The sequence below is a fragment of the Pteronotus mesoamericanus genome, unplaced genomic scaffold (assembly GCF_021234165.1).
Source record: "Pteronotus mesoamericanus isolate MK-2021 breed Mesoamerican mustached bat unplaced genomic scaffold, CSHL_Meso_final scaffold_21, whole genome shotgun sequence".
In the NCBI taxonomy this organism is placed as follows: Eukaryota; Metazoa; Chordata; class Mammalia; order Chiroptera; family Mormoopidae; genus Pteronotus; species Pteronotus mesoamericanus.
The window spans coordinates 14,443,351-14,464,044 of NW_026555310.1; the positions used below are offsets into that span (position 1 = coordinate 14,443,351).

General features: G+C 37.6%; 1 protein-coding gene across 1 annotated transcript in view; it reads right to left on the reverse strand.

The window, feature by feature from the left end:
• Nucleotides 1–20,694, reverse strand: part of FGD4 (FYVE, RhoGEF and PH domain containing 4) — a 207,713-nt gene that overhangs the window by 23,000 nt on the left and 164,019 nt on the right. The window contains exons 5-10 of the mRNA XM_054591270.1: nt 11,480–11,569; nt 7,630–7,775; nt 7,023–7,179; nt 4,539–4,677; nt 2,233–2,291; nt 1,757–1,903 (exon numbers count right to left, since the gene is read on the reverse strand). Coding sequence (XP_054447245.1) covers nt 1,757–1,903; nt 2,233–2,291; nt 4,539–4,677; nt 7,023–7,179; nt 7,630–7,775; nt 11,480–11,569 — 738 coding nt within the window. The remainder of the gene's footprint in view (nt 1–1,756; nt 1,904–2,232; nt 2,292–4,538; nt 4,678–7,022; nt 7,180–7,629; nt 7,776–11,479; nt 11,570–20,694) is intronic.

Genomic DNA, 20,694 nt, shown 5'->3' on the forward strand with positions numbered 1-20,694 from the left:
TATAACACTAATGTGGAAGAGGGAACAGAAAAATGACCTATGCACCTAAAGGCAGGGTAATGACAAAGGCAAGACATGGACTTCCAGGCATTTCCCCCCCAAATGGTGTATTGCGTATGTCTGTTTAATCTGTATGTTGGATGCTTTGACATTTGTTGGACCTTACTGACACCGGACAGACGGCTCCTCCCAGGGTCACCCGATTCCCAGACAGTAAATGACTCATTTGCAAGCACACCTTTCGGATGAAAACCTACCTGCCCAGAGCCCACATACCTCACCCAAGGATATGCTTATTGATTTCAGAGAGAGTGAGAGAGAGAGAGAGAGAGAGAGAGAGAGAGAGAGAAACATCAATTGGTTGCCTCCCAAACATTCCCCGATCGAGGACTGAACCTACAACCTAGGTATGTGCCTTTGACTGGGGATCCAACCTGTAACAATTTTGGTGTAAGGGACAACACTCCAACCAACTGAGCTACCTGGGCAGGAAGTGTAGTTTATTTCTTTTTACTGGCATATCATATTCTACTGCAGGGATAGTCTACACAATTTGTCTACCCATTCATAAGTTGATGAACATTTAGGTTGTTTGCACTTTTTGGCTGGTATGAATAATTTTGCTATGAACATTCAAATATAAGTTTTATGTAGATACATGTTTTCAATTTTCTTGAGTTACACAAACTTGGAGTAGAACTGCTGGGTCATATGGTGACCATATGTTCTTTTTAAGAAATGGGAACACTCCTCTGCATGACAATTAGTTTCCATAAGTTTTCCTTTCAAGGGAGACTGTACCCAGACAACAGAAATTTCTTAGCTCCCAATGACAACTCATATTATAGTGGTGAGGTGACTGCCTTGCAGCAGGAAAGCCAGATGTGAGTGACATCCTGAGACTGTAATCGGGTGCCAGTCATTGGGCAGCTTTTTTACCAAAGTTTCTCTGTTTCTTTGTCTATAAGTAATAATTGTAATAATAGCTAACATTTACTGAGCTATTACTCAATGTTGGCTTACTGTGACTCAATGTTAGCTATTAGTATGATTTTCATTATATCATTAGATAAGAAAACAAGCTGGAATTACCAGTGACTAAAAATAAATAGCGTGGATACCCCAGAAAGCGCTCTTGCATTTGAGATAAGCCTAATTGTCACTTCAAGGAAATGAAAGAAGGGACAGGGACTGACTGCAGTGGAAAGGAACCATGTAGCAAACTCATATGCTTTTCACTTGGTATTTTAGGTACTAGTTTTCCAACGTTGCTCATATACTTCATACTAAAAAGATTAGAAGTAGTGGTTAGAGAAGATTAGGAAGAGAACTGTTGTTAAGGAACAGTATGTTGACCAAACCAATAACCAGAAAATGGTACCTTTCAACCTATGAGAATGAAAGGAAAGAGAAAATCTGAAACAAGAAAAGGAGGATTCCAGAAAGCATGTCCTCACCCACATACACACTACTGATGGCTATAATCTTCAGGAGAAGGTTAAATTGTCTTTAGTATGTGTTACTGAAGTGAATTACATATGATAAATACACAGAAAAATGATAGAAAAATACTTCAAGAAAAAGATTGGTGTCCCTGAAAGAACAAGTGTCAGTTACTAAGGACATTCCTTTTGTGGAACCTTGACAATGGTGACTGCACCAGGTTAGAGATACAGAAAGCATCCTACTTATTCAAGATGTATATAAAACGTTTATAAATTATTCTTATGCAATTTGCTCACACTACAATACTCACTAAGAAAAGGTAGCGTTCTTGTGCTGATGTGTTCCGAGCAGCTAGTTTAAGGATCTGTCCTTCTTTTATTAGCTCATTTGAAGGATTTACAATGTCTTCTTCTTCTCCCAACATTTCATAAATTTCTAAGAGTTTCTTTAGGTTCTCCTAGGAAATTAAAACAAAAACACAGCAAGATCAAATATAAGGAGGTTTCACCATAGTGGCTTTAATAATACATCAACGTTGGCTCAAATATGAATAACTCAGAAGTGACTGGAACTTAGCATAAATTTTGGCATACATTATGTCGGTTATGAGAAAATGAAAACCTGGGAGAAGAGGAGATTATTACAGAAAACATTAAACAGTTTGCAAACAATCTTTTTCATTTATCTGTATCAATTCATTTTGATCCAAACCTATAGATAATATTAGGTTATATTGTTGACAATTATCCAACTACAAGATTACTGTCTCCTCTGAAAAACACTTACCATTTTTCTTATTGCACTATTAGAATGGCTTGCTGCTGTAGATATAATTTCAAGTGATTCTAAATGGGGAAAAAGAAAAGAAAATAAATATATGTTGTCCTTACTATGCTACTAGATAGCTGAATAACACACTTCTCATTACAATAAGAATAATTCTGGAAGAGAAAAAAAGTGGCAGAAATCTGAGACCAAAGACGCACAGTAAAGGCAAGGGCAATTTTCATTTACAAACTAGATGCTTTCAAAAGTTCATTTGTAAGTGGATCAATACTTGGAACTTGAAGGGTATTGCCTCATAAAAAATCATATACAATGATTAGGCTTACGGGTACATTTAATCCAAATGAAACTTTCAAAATCAACAAACCCCATGTACGCTAACTTGGGACATGGCACTCTGCCAGGTGCTTTCATAGATATTAGGTCAATTACTCCTTCTCCAACCCTGAAAGGAAAGCATATTGGCTCCATTTGTCAGATGAAAGGAATGGAGAGTGCTGTGCCCGGGATACAGTCACACAACTGTGATATTAAAGGACCGCACTTGAACCTAAGCCTTCTGACTCAAATTCTACATTTCAGTGGTATTATTTTATTCATTCTTATGAGTAATTTAACCACTGGGCAGAGCCACCTTTCTTTGGGAAAAAGACAACCATGGCTCTCGCCTGAGCCAGGCGAAAGAGAATCTTCTGATGCCAATGCGGACAGAGGGATTTGTTGCTGGGTGGGTGGTAGCATAGGAATGGGAACTCCTGGAATGAGCAAGGCAGGAGCTCCGTGGCAGCCGGCGAAGCTGGGAAAGCTGAGGCCTCCAGCCGGCGCGGCCACACTCTCAATCCTACACCATGCCCTGCTCTTGCACTTTATTTCTATCTTATGAATCCTGGTTGGGTTAATTCTGTTACAACCACCTTATCACCTCTGGATGAAATTTTCTCTCTTCTTTGCTGAACAAAATGTACGTCTGTTGCTTTCCTTACTTTTAGGTCTCCCTTTATGATTTCCTTAGAATTTTAGTGTAAGTAGCAATGGGAAATAAAAAAGTAATAAAATACACTACCATGTTGCCAACTTGGTCATATTTGACAGTAGTACCTTAGAGGAAGTCAAAATCTTTGAATATAGAAAAATCTAGTTCTCCAAGATATAAATAAAAATCCAGTTTCTTCTATATTCAAAGACTTTAACTTATGTTTTGGAGAACTATGCCGAGTTGGGCAATTCTGTGCATTCTCTACAGAGCCCACGGCGGAGGGGAAACAAAACAAGACAGGCTGGAGGCACTGCGCAGGGGGCCGGTTTGAGGAGCAGCCGCGGGGATTCCCGCCTCCAACCCAACCACTAGTTCTGCCACTAACACAAGCACAGGCCAGATGAGTGGCCAGTGGAGATCAAATAAAAAGTGGAAGAAATCAAGTCAGGAGAGCTCTAAACTGAAGAGGGAGAAAAGGGAGGAGAGAAGTTCCTGTGGTCACTGACTCACTTGGATGGTGGGAAAATCGAATCCGAGATAGCCTGCGTTCAAAACACTGCACAGGCTCCGAGACAAAGATTGGGTTTTGTGTTCCTCATCTGTGATCAAGGTTCACTTATAACAGAAGATAGGAAATTACCAGGGGAAGTGGCAATGCTTTAAGATTGCACACCAGTATTTTTAATACTTACTGATAGTAACCCATTTCTATTTCTTAACTTTCATTCTTACCTTCACAGCAAGCAGATTTTTTAAAAGTACATGAGAAAGTAAAATTGTTATTGAAACTTTTGAGATTTAAAAAGAAAAAGCCTTTCATTTATGATCTAAAAGATATAAATGACAAGTCTGTAAAATATGACAACCAGCAGAATCGGAATAAAGCTTTCCCAGGGAAAATGTTGACTGACACTAAATAACACCACTTTCTCTCCTAAGCCAACTTTGCTCAGGTGATTTTTATATAATAAATGCCACCTTAACTTTCTTGGTAGGCACCAACCTACCTAATTAGCCAGCAGCACTAGTAATTCTGAATGGTATATTCTTCCTGTGAGAGGGTCATTGTGTATTGCTATTCCAGATGTCTCTAAGACTATAGTTTTACATTTCAGAGTTAATGATTCATGTGAAACCAACATGAGAAGAGTGATTTGTGTTGTTCTAAAGTGCTTTCCTAACTGAGGTGCTGATAACAATTTCCAGTGAGGTTCTTTTCTGTCACCAATATTTTACTGAAGTGGCTATGAGACATATCCGGCTTTGTTATTACAACGCTGCTTGGCCATCACATTATCCCATAATGGAAAAGAGGAGGAAAAGTACTTACTTTTAGCATCATTCCAGTCAGGAGAATCAGGGGGCAGCTTGCGCAGATAATCCTTAAGGAGCATCTCATACCGGGGGATCCGCTGAACAGGTTCTAGCATGTGATGCTGCAAAGTCAAGTTCCCACAGATCTTCTGTTTCTGTAATTAGGTTATTAAAGAAAGATTTAAAAATTAGGGTAGCTAATCTCAAAATTCACTGTTGTACAGAGCTTTCATTGAGGGCAGAATCTCTCTTCAAAGTATGGCCTGTGTGCACATCTGCATTAGAAATATCTGGAGTGCTACTAATAATGGAAATTTTGAAGCCCATCTCCATCTGTGAAACTATAGTCTTTGAGGTTAAGGACTGGGCATGTGCATTTAAAAACACCCCAGATTCTTTCATTTCTGTTTCAGAACTAACAACCTAGTGTAAGAACAGAAAGGAAAATCAAGAATCGTAAGCAAGAGCTTTCCAGATTGCTGACAACCACTTCAATTAGCCACTACAAGAGTGTGTGAGGTCACGTCATTAAATCATACTCCAAGGATTTTCAAAAGAAGCATCTACAGGGCATGCCAAAAATGAGTTTACAGTTGTTTGCATGGAAAATAACACAGTAAATAAATAATAATACCAATACAAGAATAAACTGTGTTTCTTGTGTTCACAACTGTAAACCTACTTTTGCCCCACCTTTTATTTAATGAGCTTCACTAAGAACAACTTTATTAAATGACTTTGGACTCATCAGAAACTATTTCATAATAAGGCTACCACAAATGTCATTTCTTTTGAACTTAAAAAAGAATGACAAGATGTGATCATTTTATCATCTGTCAGTAAATTTTAATTTTTCATTAGGTCATGGCATTCTTTTCCATTAGAAACGAAAATCTCCCAGGAGAAAATCAGTCCAAATGGGAGAAAGCATTTGCTTTCAATAAGCCGTTAACATAAGAAAGGGAAAAGATTACTTGAAAATATGTTCTTATTCATATTAAACAAAGCATGAATCTTAACATATTTGTTAAACTCATATTACGATTAAGACACTGCAGAGTATAAAAATTGTTTTTAGACATGATGTTTGCATTTAAAGCAAACAAAAATCCAAAGGCTTCACAGATAAAGGAGCATTTAACATGAACGTGGATGAGGGCAGGCTTGGGGTAGGAAGTAAAGCGAGGAAGACCAGGAGGCAAGTGAAGATTGAGTGACCTTGGAGAACAGGCCCAAGACAGTGGGGCATGAAACATGTTCAGTAAAAAAGAACAATTGAGTTTTGTTGGAAAATAATACATTTGAAGGGAAACAGGATGAAGAAGAAACAGTAATCTGGGGTAATAATGTCAAACCACATTTAATATTGTTTCATTTAATGCAGGCTTTCATGCAGGGGAGTGATATCATTAGAGACCAATATTAAGATCAACCTACTGCAATATGGTTTTAGGACATGTGGGGAAACTAGTTTGGAAGTTATTATTGCAGACCAGAAAAAGCAAAAAGATCCTGAAATTAGCATGAAAGCTGAGGGTTAACGGCTTTGCTTAATAAATATTAATAAGTTTAGTTATCTCATTTAATTTTCTCTAACATACCTATACCCAGGAAAACATTACTGATCCCAAAATTTGTACATAAAGAAACTGTGGCTGAAAAGAGTTAGGAGACTCTTCAGATCATTGCAAGTGGCAGACTAGCATTCTAAACTAAGTTAGCTGATTGTCAATCCATTGCTCCTTTCACAACCCCATCACTTCCTCATAATCTGGAGGTGGCAGACATTGTGAAGATGGATTTAAGATTTGATAAAATAATGACCACTCTCAGCACCATGGTGTAGTGAGCACTTATTATGCAACAAGCTCCCTGTTAAGCTCCTTGACTATATCACCTCACAGGAGAATATAGAGAAGGAATAAACACAAAAGAGAGCAGCCAAGGAGCAAGAGAATCCCCAACCCCAGAATCTTATGTGATCTAAAGAATTCCTTTTAAATATTTAAACTTTAGCAAAGAATAGTTTTAACAATTTTGATTAATAATCTATGGCATTATTAAAATGCACTATCTAGGTGTATTAAAAGTTTTAAAAAATCAGGACATAGAAATAAAGTGACAATAAATCCAAAATAATCATGTTTCCAAGATGTCAGGATTTGTAGCAATCATTCTTTAGATTCATTCCAACACCTCAACCTCTGAAAGAAGGCAAGAGAGGCACAAAACTAAATGGAAATTTGCTTTGTCATGTACGTGGATCCCTGATAAAACCACTCTCCTGGTCTCAAAAGCAAATAGAGAGTTCACTATTCAACATATGGCATATGCTCAATAAATATTTTACCTTCTCAGAGACGACTTCTGTATAATTCAGAATGGCATGGAGTTTGGCTAGGTGTCTTGGACAGCTCTTGCAATCTACATTTTAGGCTTAGAAGACTACGATTTGTACAGAAAAATTGATGCATAGCCTTGAATAAAAGAGTCATATTACCTGAATTTCTTCAACTACTGATTTGAACTGGGGAATGCGCTCTGTCATGTTTTTAACCAATTCCATTGCGTTATCAAATCCCTTCACATATTCTCCATACATCTTAAGGAATGGCGCCAATTTCTGAAGGATATCACCAATTCTAGGGGTAGTTTCCCTGTATAAAATATAGAAGCAAGTCATTAAAATTTCTTATAGGATGAGAGAATTAACAGAACTTCAAATGAAGTAATCACTTTTCTACACACACACACTGTGCTTTATTGGATCCACTTTGCTGTGAGAGTGGTAGAGAATGAAGGAAGGTAGAGAATTAAAGGAAGTTAGGAATGATATAGTAAAGAGAGAGCTAAGAAAATCTTGAAGTTCCAGATTATCCCTAATATCTTATCTTCACTAGTCAACATAGTTTGAGGAGCAGAGATGGAAATCTTTTTCAGCTAAAGTTGAAAACATGCAACCTCTATTATTGGTTTATAATATAAAAATTTAGCACAAATGTCTGCCTGCAGCTCTGGGTGACATTAGTATTTCAATTTAAAAGCTGAATAACACAGCATCTAGTGTGACTGTCTTAGACACATCAGTTGCTATCTATTCCTCTTACCATTCTTGCATTCGTTTCTCCAGTTCTGGCAATAGGAATTTACTATGGAAGGCATTTATTGATGAAATATTAGAAAAGATTTTATTCACCATCTCTGCTGGAAATGAGCCTCGATTTGCCTCTTCCAAGAGTTTGCAATAAAATACCTGAATAAGAGAATAAAGCAGACATTACTTCAAATTTATTGGCTCACCACCTGGCATTATGTTAGGCACATATTGGACTCTTCAGTAAGATTTTGTTGAATAAATGAAAATGTTCATGGTTCAAGAAATCAGTCATTTTTGAACTGTAGGAGTGAGTATGTTATTTGATTAAGAAGTACCAGGAATTAGAATGAGGACACATGACTCTAACCTAGCCTACACCTCTTTCTGTGGCATGTTAACCTTTTCTGTGCCAGAGAATTTCCAACTGAGGTTAACAGGACATACCTTTCCTATCCACAGGTAGAGTTAAGAGATTAAAAAAGTTAACGTACACATAATAATTGTGGTACTTCCCCACTCCTATTTATGTTTTGAATGACATGTATGTCATTTACTACATATTGTCTTAACTGTCATTTGTTGGAATAATTTTTTTTTTAATTAAAACTGTACTCTCCTTGGGGAGGGAGCACATCATGATTTAGTTTCCACAGTAGAAAAGGTGCTTGATAAAGAGCTGGTCAGTGGATGAACACAAGGATATTTCAGTTCTCCAATGTTTAGTAAAAACATTGTTCTTTAGTAAAAAATGATGTTTGAGTTAAAACACTGGTATGAGTATAAAAAGATCTTCTCCTGTCCTGCACATAACAACTGGTATCTTAAAGACAAGAAAAAAGAATTTGCAGTCTTAGCTATTCTCCACTAGGGCTGCTATACCTCTTGCCATTCTGCTAAATGCAGGCAGGTTTGTTCCTTCATAATGTCTAGATGGTTGTTAATTTTCTAAATTCACCTCCATTGCATTTTCTTGGGAGGCAAAAAGAACACAAAATTACATCCTTAGAGACTCCCAAAGACAGGATATTGAAGCAATTAAGACTCTAAAGTTCTCTAAGGTCAGCAACAATAGCTGAACAAGCTAATGTGGCTGAAAAAGATGAGAGGCTGGGTGTGGAACACGGTTAGGTAAGAGGAAAAGACACATCTCCATTATGGGAATACCAAAATGTTTCAGGTCTGTGATCCCCAGGAGGAGAAGAATTGTTTCAAAGATACAAGCTCAACATAAATTGATTGACTTATGGAGAAATTCTTTGGGAAATGAATATTTGAGCCATGAACCCATCATTTCAAATAACACAGCTTTATTCAGTCCCTTGAGGCTCATTGTAACAGGGACCCAATTTAGTCTAGGAATCGATGACAGGGACTGTGTACAGGACAACCTGCTCCTATAGCATTCCAGTCTTCCAATGGCAGAAGTGGGACAATTCTTTTTTTACAACTAACTCTCAAACATGGGGACTTTGTGTTATAAAAGGAGCCTGTATTAGCAGACAATCTACCAGTTATCTTGTTATTTTACCACTGAAGCAGGATTAAGAGACCTTAGTTTTCAACACTCTTAAGATACATTTAGAAATTTTTTCACATAACTAGAACAAATGTTCCAAAAATTTATATGAAACCACCAAAGACTTGGAACAGCTACAGCAACCTTGAGAAAGATCAAAGTTGGAAGAATCACACTACCTGATACCAAACTATACCACAAGACCATACTAATCAAAACAGCATGGTGCTGGCATAAAAACAGATATATAGATCAGTGGAACAAAGTAGAGAGCCCAGAAATAAACCTACGTCTTCATGATCAATTAATATTTGACAAAGGAGGCAAGAACATACAGTAGGGTAAATAAAGATAGTCTATTTAATAAATAGTGTTGGGGAAATTGGACATACATGAGCAAAAAAAAATATGAAATTAGACCACTTTATTATACCATATTAAAGAATAAACTCAAAATGGACAAAAGGCTTAAATGTAAGACTCAAAACCTTAAAAATCCTAAAAGATAACATATGCAGTAAAATTTCAAACATTTCTTGTAGCAATATTTTTTTCTGCTATATCTCCTCAGGCAAGAGAAACAAAAGAAAAATAAACAAGTGGTACTATATTAAATTAAAAGGTTTTTTGCACAGCAAAGGAAACCATCAACAAAATGAAAAGTCAATCCACTGAATGGGAGAATATATTTGCTAATGATACATCTGATAAGGGGTTAGTATCCAATATTTATTAAAAACTTGTAACAATCAACACCAAAAAAACAAACCATCCAATTAAAAAATGAGCAAAGGACCTGAACAGACACTTCTCCAAAGAGGACAAACCAATGACCAATAGACATAGAAAAGATACTCAAGGTCACTAATCATCAGAGAGATGCAAATTAAAACCACAGTGAGACATCACTTCATACCTGTCAGAATGACTATCAAACAACAAGTGTTTGTGCACTGTTGGTAGGAATGCAGAATGGTGCAGCCACTGTGGAAAGCAGTAACCTCAAAAAGTTAAAAATGGAACTGCCTTATGACTCAGTGATTCCACTTGTGAAAATAATTCCAAAGAAACCCAAAACACTGATTCAAAAGAATATATGTACCCCTATGTTTACTGAAGCATTATTTACAATCACTGAGATTAGGAAGCAGCCCAAGTGTCCATCAGTAGATGAGTGGATAAAAAAATCTCTAGTACATTTACACAATGGAATACTATTCTGCCATAAAAAAGCGGGGGAATCTTACCTTTTGCGACAGCATGAGTGGACCTGGAGAGTATTACGTTAAATGAGATAACCAAGTCAGAGAAAGACAAGTACTATATGATTTCAGGTATATGTGGAATCTAATGAACAAACAAAATAGAAATAGACTCAGACTCATAGATAAAGAGAATAGACTGACAGGTGTCAAGGGGGAGGGGAGGTTGGGAAATGGGTGGAAAAGGTGAAGGGATGAAGTAAAAAAAAAAAAAGCCCCCAAATAAGCAAACAAACCAAAAAAAAACAAAACCACCTCATAGACACAGACTGCAGTATGGAGATTACTGGAGTTGACAGGGGGTTGGGGGGAGGGTAGAAGAGGGTAAAGGGGGATAAATGGAGATGGAAGGAGGCTTGACTTGGGGCGGTGAGCACACAGTACTGTGTACAGATGATGTACTATAGAATTATACACCTGAAACCTACATAATTTTATTAACCAATGTCATCCCAATACATTTCATTTGTAAAAATTTAAAACTTTTTTTAAAATACTGGGAAAAAGCCTTTCTTTGCTAATGTCCATTTGAAATGATATTCAAGGCCGTACCATAATAAAAGTACAAAATGTGATAAAGTTGACTCACATAATCAGCAAATATTGACTGTGCAACCTTACACCAGGCACTGTAAAAAACATTGCCTACAAGACTGAACAAGTGAACTCTCAAAATCCCGTCTGGCCCTGCCGCAACTCACATGGTGTACATAGGGCTGAATAGCAAATGAGCCAAAAAGAATCTATTTTGTATTTACGTTAGTATCACATCAGAATCACCAATCTCTTATTTGGATTATAATAGTAGCATAGCATACAGAACCACAATAAACGGTTTAGAGTTGAAAGACAACAGACAATTGCACTGTGACTTGTACAGAGAGTCCTTCGGTCTGTTCTGTATTAAGTATATACTCTTTATACCTAGTGAATTCACTGACAAAGTTGAAAATGTTACAAATTTCCTTTCACTGGCCCCAAATGGTCAGACCCTTCTTTATAGTTTCTAAAGACTTTAATTATGAAGTTAAAATAACGTATAGTGCTAAAAATTAAAATAATTCTGAAAAGGAAAATATTACCTGATCTAAGAGGTCAAGTCGGTTGACGTAAGCTCTTTCCGTAAGCAAAAGTTCATTGGCTATGTTGTGAAGTTTTTGCTCATTTGTCTCCTACAAATAAAATAGATATTCACATATTAGGAAATAAAGCTCGGACAATATTTCTCAAGTAATAAACATCTCATCAAATGGTTTCATTAAAACAGTTTTCTCAAGCTCCTCGGGTACCCAATTCCTTTTAGCCATCAAGGAACATCCAGCCAGAAAGAAACAAAATTAGCAATAGGCGATTTGCTGGACATAATCTGTAACAGCTTCTTTAAACGGTAACTTCTCTTTGACCTCTGTAGCAGTCAGTTTTCACTATCATCCATCCTTTCCTTGAAATATCTTTTATCTTTTCCAGTTCTCAGACACTATACTTTTCTCTTTTTCCCCTACCTCTCTTGGGCTACTCTTTGGACAGCGTTTCATCACTTTCTCAGACATCTTTTCTAATTATCAGCTCTATGCACAGAACGTTTTGCCTTTGCTGGAAAAAAAAATTGTTGTGGAAAATTTCTATCATATATAAAAGTAGGAAAAAAAGTAAAATGAACCTCCATGTGTCCACCGCTGAGATTCAACAATTATCAACTCATTGTTAATCTTGTTTCATCTATGCCCCATCCACTCCTTCTACCCATATTTTAAAATTAAATCCACACTTCATTACGTCTTCAGTATATATTTACTTAACCCTTAAATATATTTGTAGAACCTTCCTAGTTCCATTGAGGATAGGAACAGTTTCTCCCAGTTAACTGTTCTGCCTCCTGTGTCTACTACGCTTCAGTAAAACACTGAAGTGCAATAAAATATTTTAACAGTTTCACCTACCTATTGTTGGACATTTATTTCCACTTTGACATGGTGTCAATGTAAAACTAAACTCATTTTTTTTTCTGGAAAACATCTATCCTACCAGCACCCCAAACTTTACCATCCTGGCAATGGCTCTGTCCCTTTCCAGTTACCTGTCTTTGGCATCTTGAACTACTGTAAACTTAGTTTCCTAGCACAAAATCTACTGAGCTACCAACTCCTCTCATAATAGTATTATGTCTTCAGCATCCATCCTTTAGGTTCTCATCACTGCTACCCTGTTTTGCTCACACCGTATCGCAAGCCCAAGCCAATGAATAGTTGCCAAATGTTCTGATTTCACTATTTTTTGGCTCTAACTCACCGTGTATACTGCTGTGTGAGGAATCTTTCTAAAACTTTGCTTTGCCCAGATAAGCCTACTTTGCATAGAAAGAGAAGCCTTCAATAGTATTCCTCTCAAAGACAGGATAAAATATAGATTCTGCATACCATTCAGAGTTGTTCAAACCTTGTCACTTCCTCAAACTTCTTTCTTACTGTATCTTCTTGACAGGCACATTTTCTTCCAAACACACTGTTCTGTCCACCTTTATCCAAACATGTCTCCATCTCTCTGGGAATTTAGGACTTACTTTTCTTTCGATGGCATCCCTTGCCTGTGGAGCCTTCTTTAATGATCCAAAGCCCTTGGGTTTGGTCCTATTAAGATGCATTTTATATTTTATACCTAGGCATCTTTTTGTTTAGACATTTCTACCTAGTTACTTTGCTGAAATAACCTTTCTCACTCTAGGAGAGTATGAAGTATAACAAGGGTTTAGTAAAAACTCTAGTGCCAAAATATATTTTAAACCAGGGTCTAATTTGTGTAAATGCTACATTTTAAACTATAAAAAAATGCTATTAAGCTCTAGAATGCTTCACTGTACTTGACATATATGACATCCACCTTATGCTTTACATGAAGCATCTATTCTAATGTGGAAAATAACCAGGTTGCTTCTTCCAGCAGAGTTGAGGATTGTTATGTGAAATCTTTAGGTAAAGTAACATAATACTTTTTAAGTAATTTGTGGTCTCAGAAATACTGACATAACACCTATGTAGTCAGCAAATTCCCCAGTTAGTCAAGGTTTTAGTTTAACTTAATAAATCCAGGGTAAAGCAGTAGTACCGTTACCTGCCTGGCATCCTTCCCTCGCCCCCCACCCCCTATTTCTATATAAAACTTTTTTTTAAATCCTCACCTAAGGATAAGTTTACTGATTTTAGAGAAAAAGGAAGGGAGAGAGTGGAAGAAAGAGAGAAACATCAATATGCTGCCTCCCTTATGCGCCCTGATTAGGGATTGAAACTGCAAACTAGACATGTGTCCTGACCAGGGATCAAACCTGCGCTTTTGGTGTCCCGGAAGACACTGCAAGCAGCTGAGCCACCCAGCCACGGCTCCCCCCATTTCTTAATGGTATGCAGATTTGGTTAGTGTGTGCATCCCACTACTATGTAGCCTTCCTTTAGGGAAACTAACCTTACGTCCGGATCAAAAAGGGGACCATGAATGGTGTCACAGTCACAGGAACAGAGAGGTTGGTTCAGGAGCCAAGGTGACATGAGGAAATATGCACTGGTGGCTTTGGAAAAGGAGGCCCCCTATTTTTTAAGGAAGAACCACCGAAAAAGAGCTCTCTGCTGCTCCATGTAAATAAGGGTACCTATGTAGGCTTCAGTGCTATGAGCGGCTGTTCCATATCCACAGAGATGAAGCCAGTAAAAGTCCTATTGTTTAAGCCAGGTTGAGTGTTACTGATGTTATTTGTAGCATCCTGATTAATACAGAAAACAAATACTATAAAACAGACACAGGATATATATTCCATGAAATTAAAAAGAAAATTTCAAGTAATTTTTAAACAATTACTGCTTACAGAGTAAGTAAAATAGTTAATGAACTAAAAATGTGACTGAAACTGGCAATAAGTGAGCACAAATACATGGTAAATACATAAGAAACGTATCAACATTTCAGGGGAAGGGGAAGTAATATGTTATTCTACATACAGGAAATACTGACCTGTATCAATACTAGGAGGGGTTTTTTTTGTTTTTTAATGCCAGATTTATTGAGATAAAATGTATAAACAATAGTAAAATTAACCCTTTTGGCGTAAAGTTTGAGCTTTGTCCAACGCTCACAGTCACGTCCGCACCGCCAGAGTCGGGGCACAGTCCACTGCCATCGACTCGTCGTAGGGCTCCCTGGGGTCAGTGCCACCGCTCTCCGAGGACCGGCTCCTGGTGCCCGCCCTGCTGGCCGGCCCTGTGCCAGAACGCTGCGGAGATGGCATCACACGGTATGTGCCTTTTGAGTCTCACTTCTTGCATTTATCAAAATGCATTGTTAGGTGCACCCTTGCGGTCAGGAGCAGTCTGTTCTTTTCAAGCTCCCAGTGTTATTCTAATAGTGGTGGTGTATCTTTTTGAGTCACACACTTTTATATGTTTTGATCCCAGTTCTGACAAACATCTTTAAAGAAAGCGATCCTGCAGAATTTGTGCTGAAACGCAATAACGTTTCTTTTATGAGTCAGAATTCATTAACCAACAGGTCATACTGTCTATTATCGCCATGCCATGAAGTCACCCCTGCGGTCTTCCACATCCTATGGAGGGATCTTAGAACGCTTATAAGAAACAATCTTTTGCTGACTGCAAGTCCTATTTTAGCTGAACATGGCAAATTGTGGGTATCCTGGTCATATTCTGCAAAATCAAAGGGGATGCCAGCAGTTATTAGCAAAAGCTATATTCCTTCCACACAGATGGTCTCTAATGTTAGGTCCCTGACCTTTCCAAAACCAACACAAAGATAAGCAAAAGTAAGCTTGCTAAAATTGTTTACTCAGTCACATGTATGTTTCTGAAAAGTTACTAGGGATTTTATGGTTGTGGTAAGAAAATCACTGACTCACGGAGCCTTGTTCTAGATCAATCCCAACAACAATGATAATATCACTATAACAGGAACAATTAACACTCACTGATTGTTATGTACCAGACACTATTTATTATAAGTATTTTACATAAACTATCTAAACCTTACAACACCTTTATAAAATAGACACCATTATTATTCTTTTTTAAAAAAGATTTTACTTTTATTTATTTTTAGATACAAGGGAAGGCAGGGAGAAAGAGAGTGAGAAAAACATTGATGTTGAGAGAGAAACTTCGAGTGGTTGCCTCTCATACGTGCTCTAAACTGACAGGGACTTAACCCACAACCCAGGCATGTGCCCTGACCAGGAATCAAATCGGTAACTCCTCACTTTGCAGGACGATGTCCAACCAACCGAGCTACACTGGTTAGGGCACCATTACTATTCTTATTTTATAGGCAGCACGCATACACAACAAAACAAAATTCCCAGGCTCACAGAGGCCTGGAGAATTGTCCAAGGTCACACAGTTAGAAGCTAACTGAATCAGATTCTGAACTGTGATACATGACTTCAAGTATCTATTCACTAATAGTTGGCTCTCACTCTAACCCTTTTTTGCAATAAAAAACAAGACTGCATTAAGTGCAAACAAGTTAACAGACTAACAAAATACCAACTATCCATTTAAAAATGGAACGTGTTACCTACTCTACATTTTAGTTTATACAGTAATTATTTTTTCAACAAAAAATTCTACTTAAAGCAGACTGTTCAGCATTTTAGCAATAATTATCAGGTATAAAAATTCAGTACTATTTGATGTGACTGTATGATGGCTTCCAGCTTTGCAAAATTAATTTAGTTACTAAAACATTAGTTGAGTTACTAAAATTCATTTACGAGTACATTTAGGGAGAAATATATAATGCTCCTGCATGCAGAGGTCTCTTATAACTCTATCAGACTTAAGCTTAAATAATAGACAAAGTAATCTTAAAATATGTAGTTGACTTATTGCAGCTTTAGTCTGATTTTTTTAATAGAAAGTTAAATAAGTAAAGTTATATAATAGTGGTTCTTACTATTTGCCACTTCAGAAGTATATGATGCCTACTTTGTGCTTTGCACTTTACTAAGAAATCTTGTGATTTATTCTTGTGATTTTTTTTGAAGACAAGAATGATTACACAATATGGATTTAATAAGTAATCCTATTTGATTCTATCGGAAGCTAACACACAGGCTTGACTTTCCAAAGTAATGATAAATATTTTATTTTAGTTGAGACTGGGTGTGTTCAGGGTGGTATGGCTGTAGACTAAATATTTTATTTTAAAAGCACCTTACTTTTGATATCCCTCTGTATGATAGAAGGATTGGGCTTTTTCACCTGCAAATATATACTTATATACTGAAAGCTGATTATCAGAGTATTATTGCCACAAACAAAAATATATTAGAATATACCTGAAGTGCCAGAATTGAAAAAGTAAGATACACTCGTCTTGTGATAATAAATGACCCAATTTACTCTACTCTGCTTCCCTCTGACCTCTCTCTGCTTACCGACTCCCTAGGCTATTTACTGTGCACTTTCACTCCTCCAGTTCTGTTTCGTAGAGATCTGCTCCATTCTCACTGGGGCTGGGGCCAACCTCGTTATCAGTCACGGTACCTGCTGGCTCGTTAATGTGCTGCAGTGTCAGTTCTGCCTCCTTATTTGCAGACGTCACCAGCTCCTGCAGCTCTCTTCAGACCTTTGACATGACTCTTCCATATGGCAGGAGCCAGGACAAAGAGCTCCCTCCCACTGCAGCTTGCAGAGTTCATTAACTGTATGGGCAGAAAATGCTTCTGTGGAGGTACTGAGTCATTCTTCAAAATCGTAGTGCCATACGCCCTGCCACATGCCTCAAAATCACCAAGTGGGGGAGCAGATATTTTAAAAAGAATTTTGTAAATGTTAATGAACAATTACAATTTCCCAAAAGAGGCTTCAGAAACAAAACCTCCTATTATTTTAAAATGAATCGGATATTGGTATTACGCTTTATAACTCTTTCAATTATGCTATACCTCTTTAATACATGTTCTCATGTGATTTCATTTTAAGCAGAATTTTTTTTCTAAAAGCATTGAATCAAACCAACTAAAAGTTATTATAGCCTTTTGCATATATTTATGAGAACTTATATAAAAACCAATACATATATAAATTATCAGGTTTTTATAGGACGAGAATGAATATTCTTTGGCCCTGGAGAGTTTCTGCCTGTATCGGCTGTCAGTTAATTATATTCATCCATAGACAAGTCAGATGTGGCTTTGTATAGGTATACATATCTCTGTATTCCCTGAATGAATATTCCCTGCACTCTCTCATAGAGAAATGAGTCAATTAAGGGAATAAACACTTGATTTTGTACCACAATTCATGAAATGCATCAAAATTTTGATGTCATTTTTAATGTATTTCCAGGCATCAAAGTCTTCAATGTGGCTCAAAAGTCATACAGCTAGGTAAGTGATTGAGCCAGGATTCAAATCCAGGCCTGTGAAAACAAAGTTCTTGCTCTGTTCCAGTCTTTTAACTAAGAAAACTTCTGCTGGAATTGAGGAACAAGAAAATGAGAAGGTAAAGAAATAAAGCATAGATTTTTTTTTTGTTTTGTTCAATTATGATCATGTAATAATGCTCTAAATAAGGTCACATAGTCTCAGGGAAGATTTGTAATCAGCAAGAAATTTATCACCAGGTTCACATTATAAGAAAGAGACAACACCCACTATGACACACAGGCATTACTCCTTTCCCAGTGCTTCATAATATAGTGTCACAAGCACAAACAGGCTATTTCATCAAGATCTTTCAAGAAGCTTTTCGAGCAAAGTGTCAGCCTGCTTTTGACCCAGCACCCAAGCTTTCCCAGCCTCATGTCTTCTACACTATTTAGTCAGTTCAAAACAGGAGAATAGGTGTGTGAGAGAGCTTTTAATCTGAAGGTTTTAATTAATCCCTTTGAGATGAACTGGGGAGGAGGGAGAAACACAGCTTGTACTGACAAGGGCACTTTGGTTTCTTTCACAAGATCAGACAGGAAGTAAGTGATAGCAAAGAGAGAAGCCTTCCTTTTGTATACTCAACTTAGTATACATTAGACTAAACTGTCCTTTGGGTTTTACAGAAATTAAAGATCAGACACCAGGAAGAATTTAATAAATACTCATAATCAAGAACTGAATTAATGTATCCTAAGTCTAGGCAGAACATCAAAGAAATTAGGTCATTTTAAATATTTCTGCTGATAATTCCCGGTAGTTAAAACCTTGCACATATAAGTGAGTGCCTTATGTGGTAATAACCTATGGTTTCTAGGCAAGAAAAACAAAATATAGGAAACGTAAGTTAAAAAGGAAGAGGCACCCAAACTTGTCTTTGTGCACCCCACAAGGAGTACCTCAATTTAAAATGGAAATGACAGAAGGTGCTGGGATATTCACCAGGCAGGACATGTTGACTTCTGGATTTATTGAGGGACATCTCTGGTCATGGGTCTATTCATTTTGACTTACATATGAGGAAATTTTATTTTATGTTTATTTAACAAACACACAGCTCATATTATGTTTCAAGACACTGTTCTAAGTCCTTTTACAACTATTAAGTGATCTACACCTTATAACAGTGTTATGAGATAGGGATCATTATCTCCATTTTACAGATGAGAAAACTGGGTACAGAGAGGTTTAAATGACATGCTCAAGGTCACACAACTGGTAAGTGACTGAGCTGGGATTCAAACCTACAGAATCTGTCTCTTAAGACTATCTTCCTGACCACCAGGTTATTGTCTACTGTTTTCTCTTTGTTTCTGTAAGCTACATATTGCTCTGATTTTTTTTTTGTAAGCCACAGAGAACAATTGTTTTCAAGATTTGACCCTTCCATTACCCTCACAGCCACACTAAACCGGATCTATATGTGCATTGTGACCTCTGGCTTTCCCAAATCTTCTGGTTCATGGCACCATTTTGTAAACCCATCCCTGACACCGTTATGCCCTTGTTCACTTGGCACCACTGACTTGCCAATCCTGGCTCACTTCTACTCTAGTTTCACTTCTTCTCTTTCTTGAGCTCCAGGCCAAGCATTGCTTCCAAGCAATTCTTGAAAGACTGCTGACTGGTCCCACCATCTTTGACCTGGACCCTCAGAGACATTGTCACAAATTATCACAAGAGCGAACCTTCTCCACTGTCCTCAAGCTCCAAGTCCCATCCCTTGAGGACATCTCACTGGCCTCTATGGACACATCCAGTGCTGAGGCTCGGAGTCACCTCTACACTCTGGTCTCTTCGTACCTCACTCACTGAGTTCCAGACTCTGCTTCACTTCGCTCCTGCTCACAACAGGGAATTCATCCTCTCAGCCATGCTCCAGATCCTTAGCTTTATCTTTGAATTCTCCTTTCCCCCTCACTTCATGATATCTTAAATAATGGTCACTTATTTATCTTAATCCTCCTTCTCAACTGTCAGTCTCCTCATTGGATTCACTGCAGTGCCTTGCGCACAGTATACACACAATATAAATTTACTCAATTTAATGTGATTACCCAGGCTCACTGAGCTGGTTAGCCATACTGTCCCAGGAAAGACCCAGGTCTGCAGGTTAACTGGAGTTTCATGTTCTAAATGATGACCATCCTCATAAGCTCACCAATACTCTCATGTGCTCTAACCTCTCAAGACCACTGCTTCTCCCAACACCACTCTCTCTTCTTCTTTTTATTCTCAGATAATTGTTATGTTCCTCTTTTGATTATGCTTGAGCTTCTAGAGCTTAGTCCTTGGCCATTTTTCTGTTCCTATATATTTTATTTTGGCAATATTAATCACGCTCTCATGCACACCCTCTTACAATCTTATCCCATTTCCTGAGCTCCAGATCCGCATGTCCACTTGCCTAATCAATCTCTGAACGGATGTCTTGTGGGATGCAGTAGCAGACAACTAACCTAATTAGCAGCTCTACTCCCTCCCTGCATTCAAACATTATTACTTTCCTTCCTGTCTGCCATTTAATTATTTCATTAGCATGTTAGAAAACCAAGGCCTGGAGAGTGATGCTAAGGTGCCATGTTCAAGGTCACCCAGCTGGTAAGTGACAGGGCTGGGACTTGAACCCTTCTTTTTAATCAAAAGCCTTCATCCTTAACCAATAAACTATAATATCTCCCGAATATTCCACTTTCGTTTTAGACATCTTCAGCTGTCCCTCAGCTTCAGAATGTCTAAATCCAATGTATTTTTTGCTCTCCAAATATGTCGCTTTTTTTTATTTCCTTGTAGTTCAGAAATGGTGCACCATCTGCCACTCATCCAAGCTGGGAGTTGAACATGACTCATTCCCCACATCCAGCCACTGGA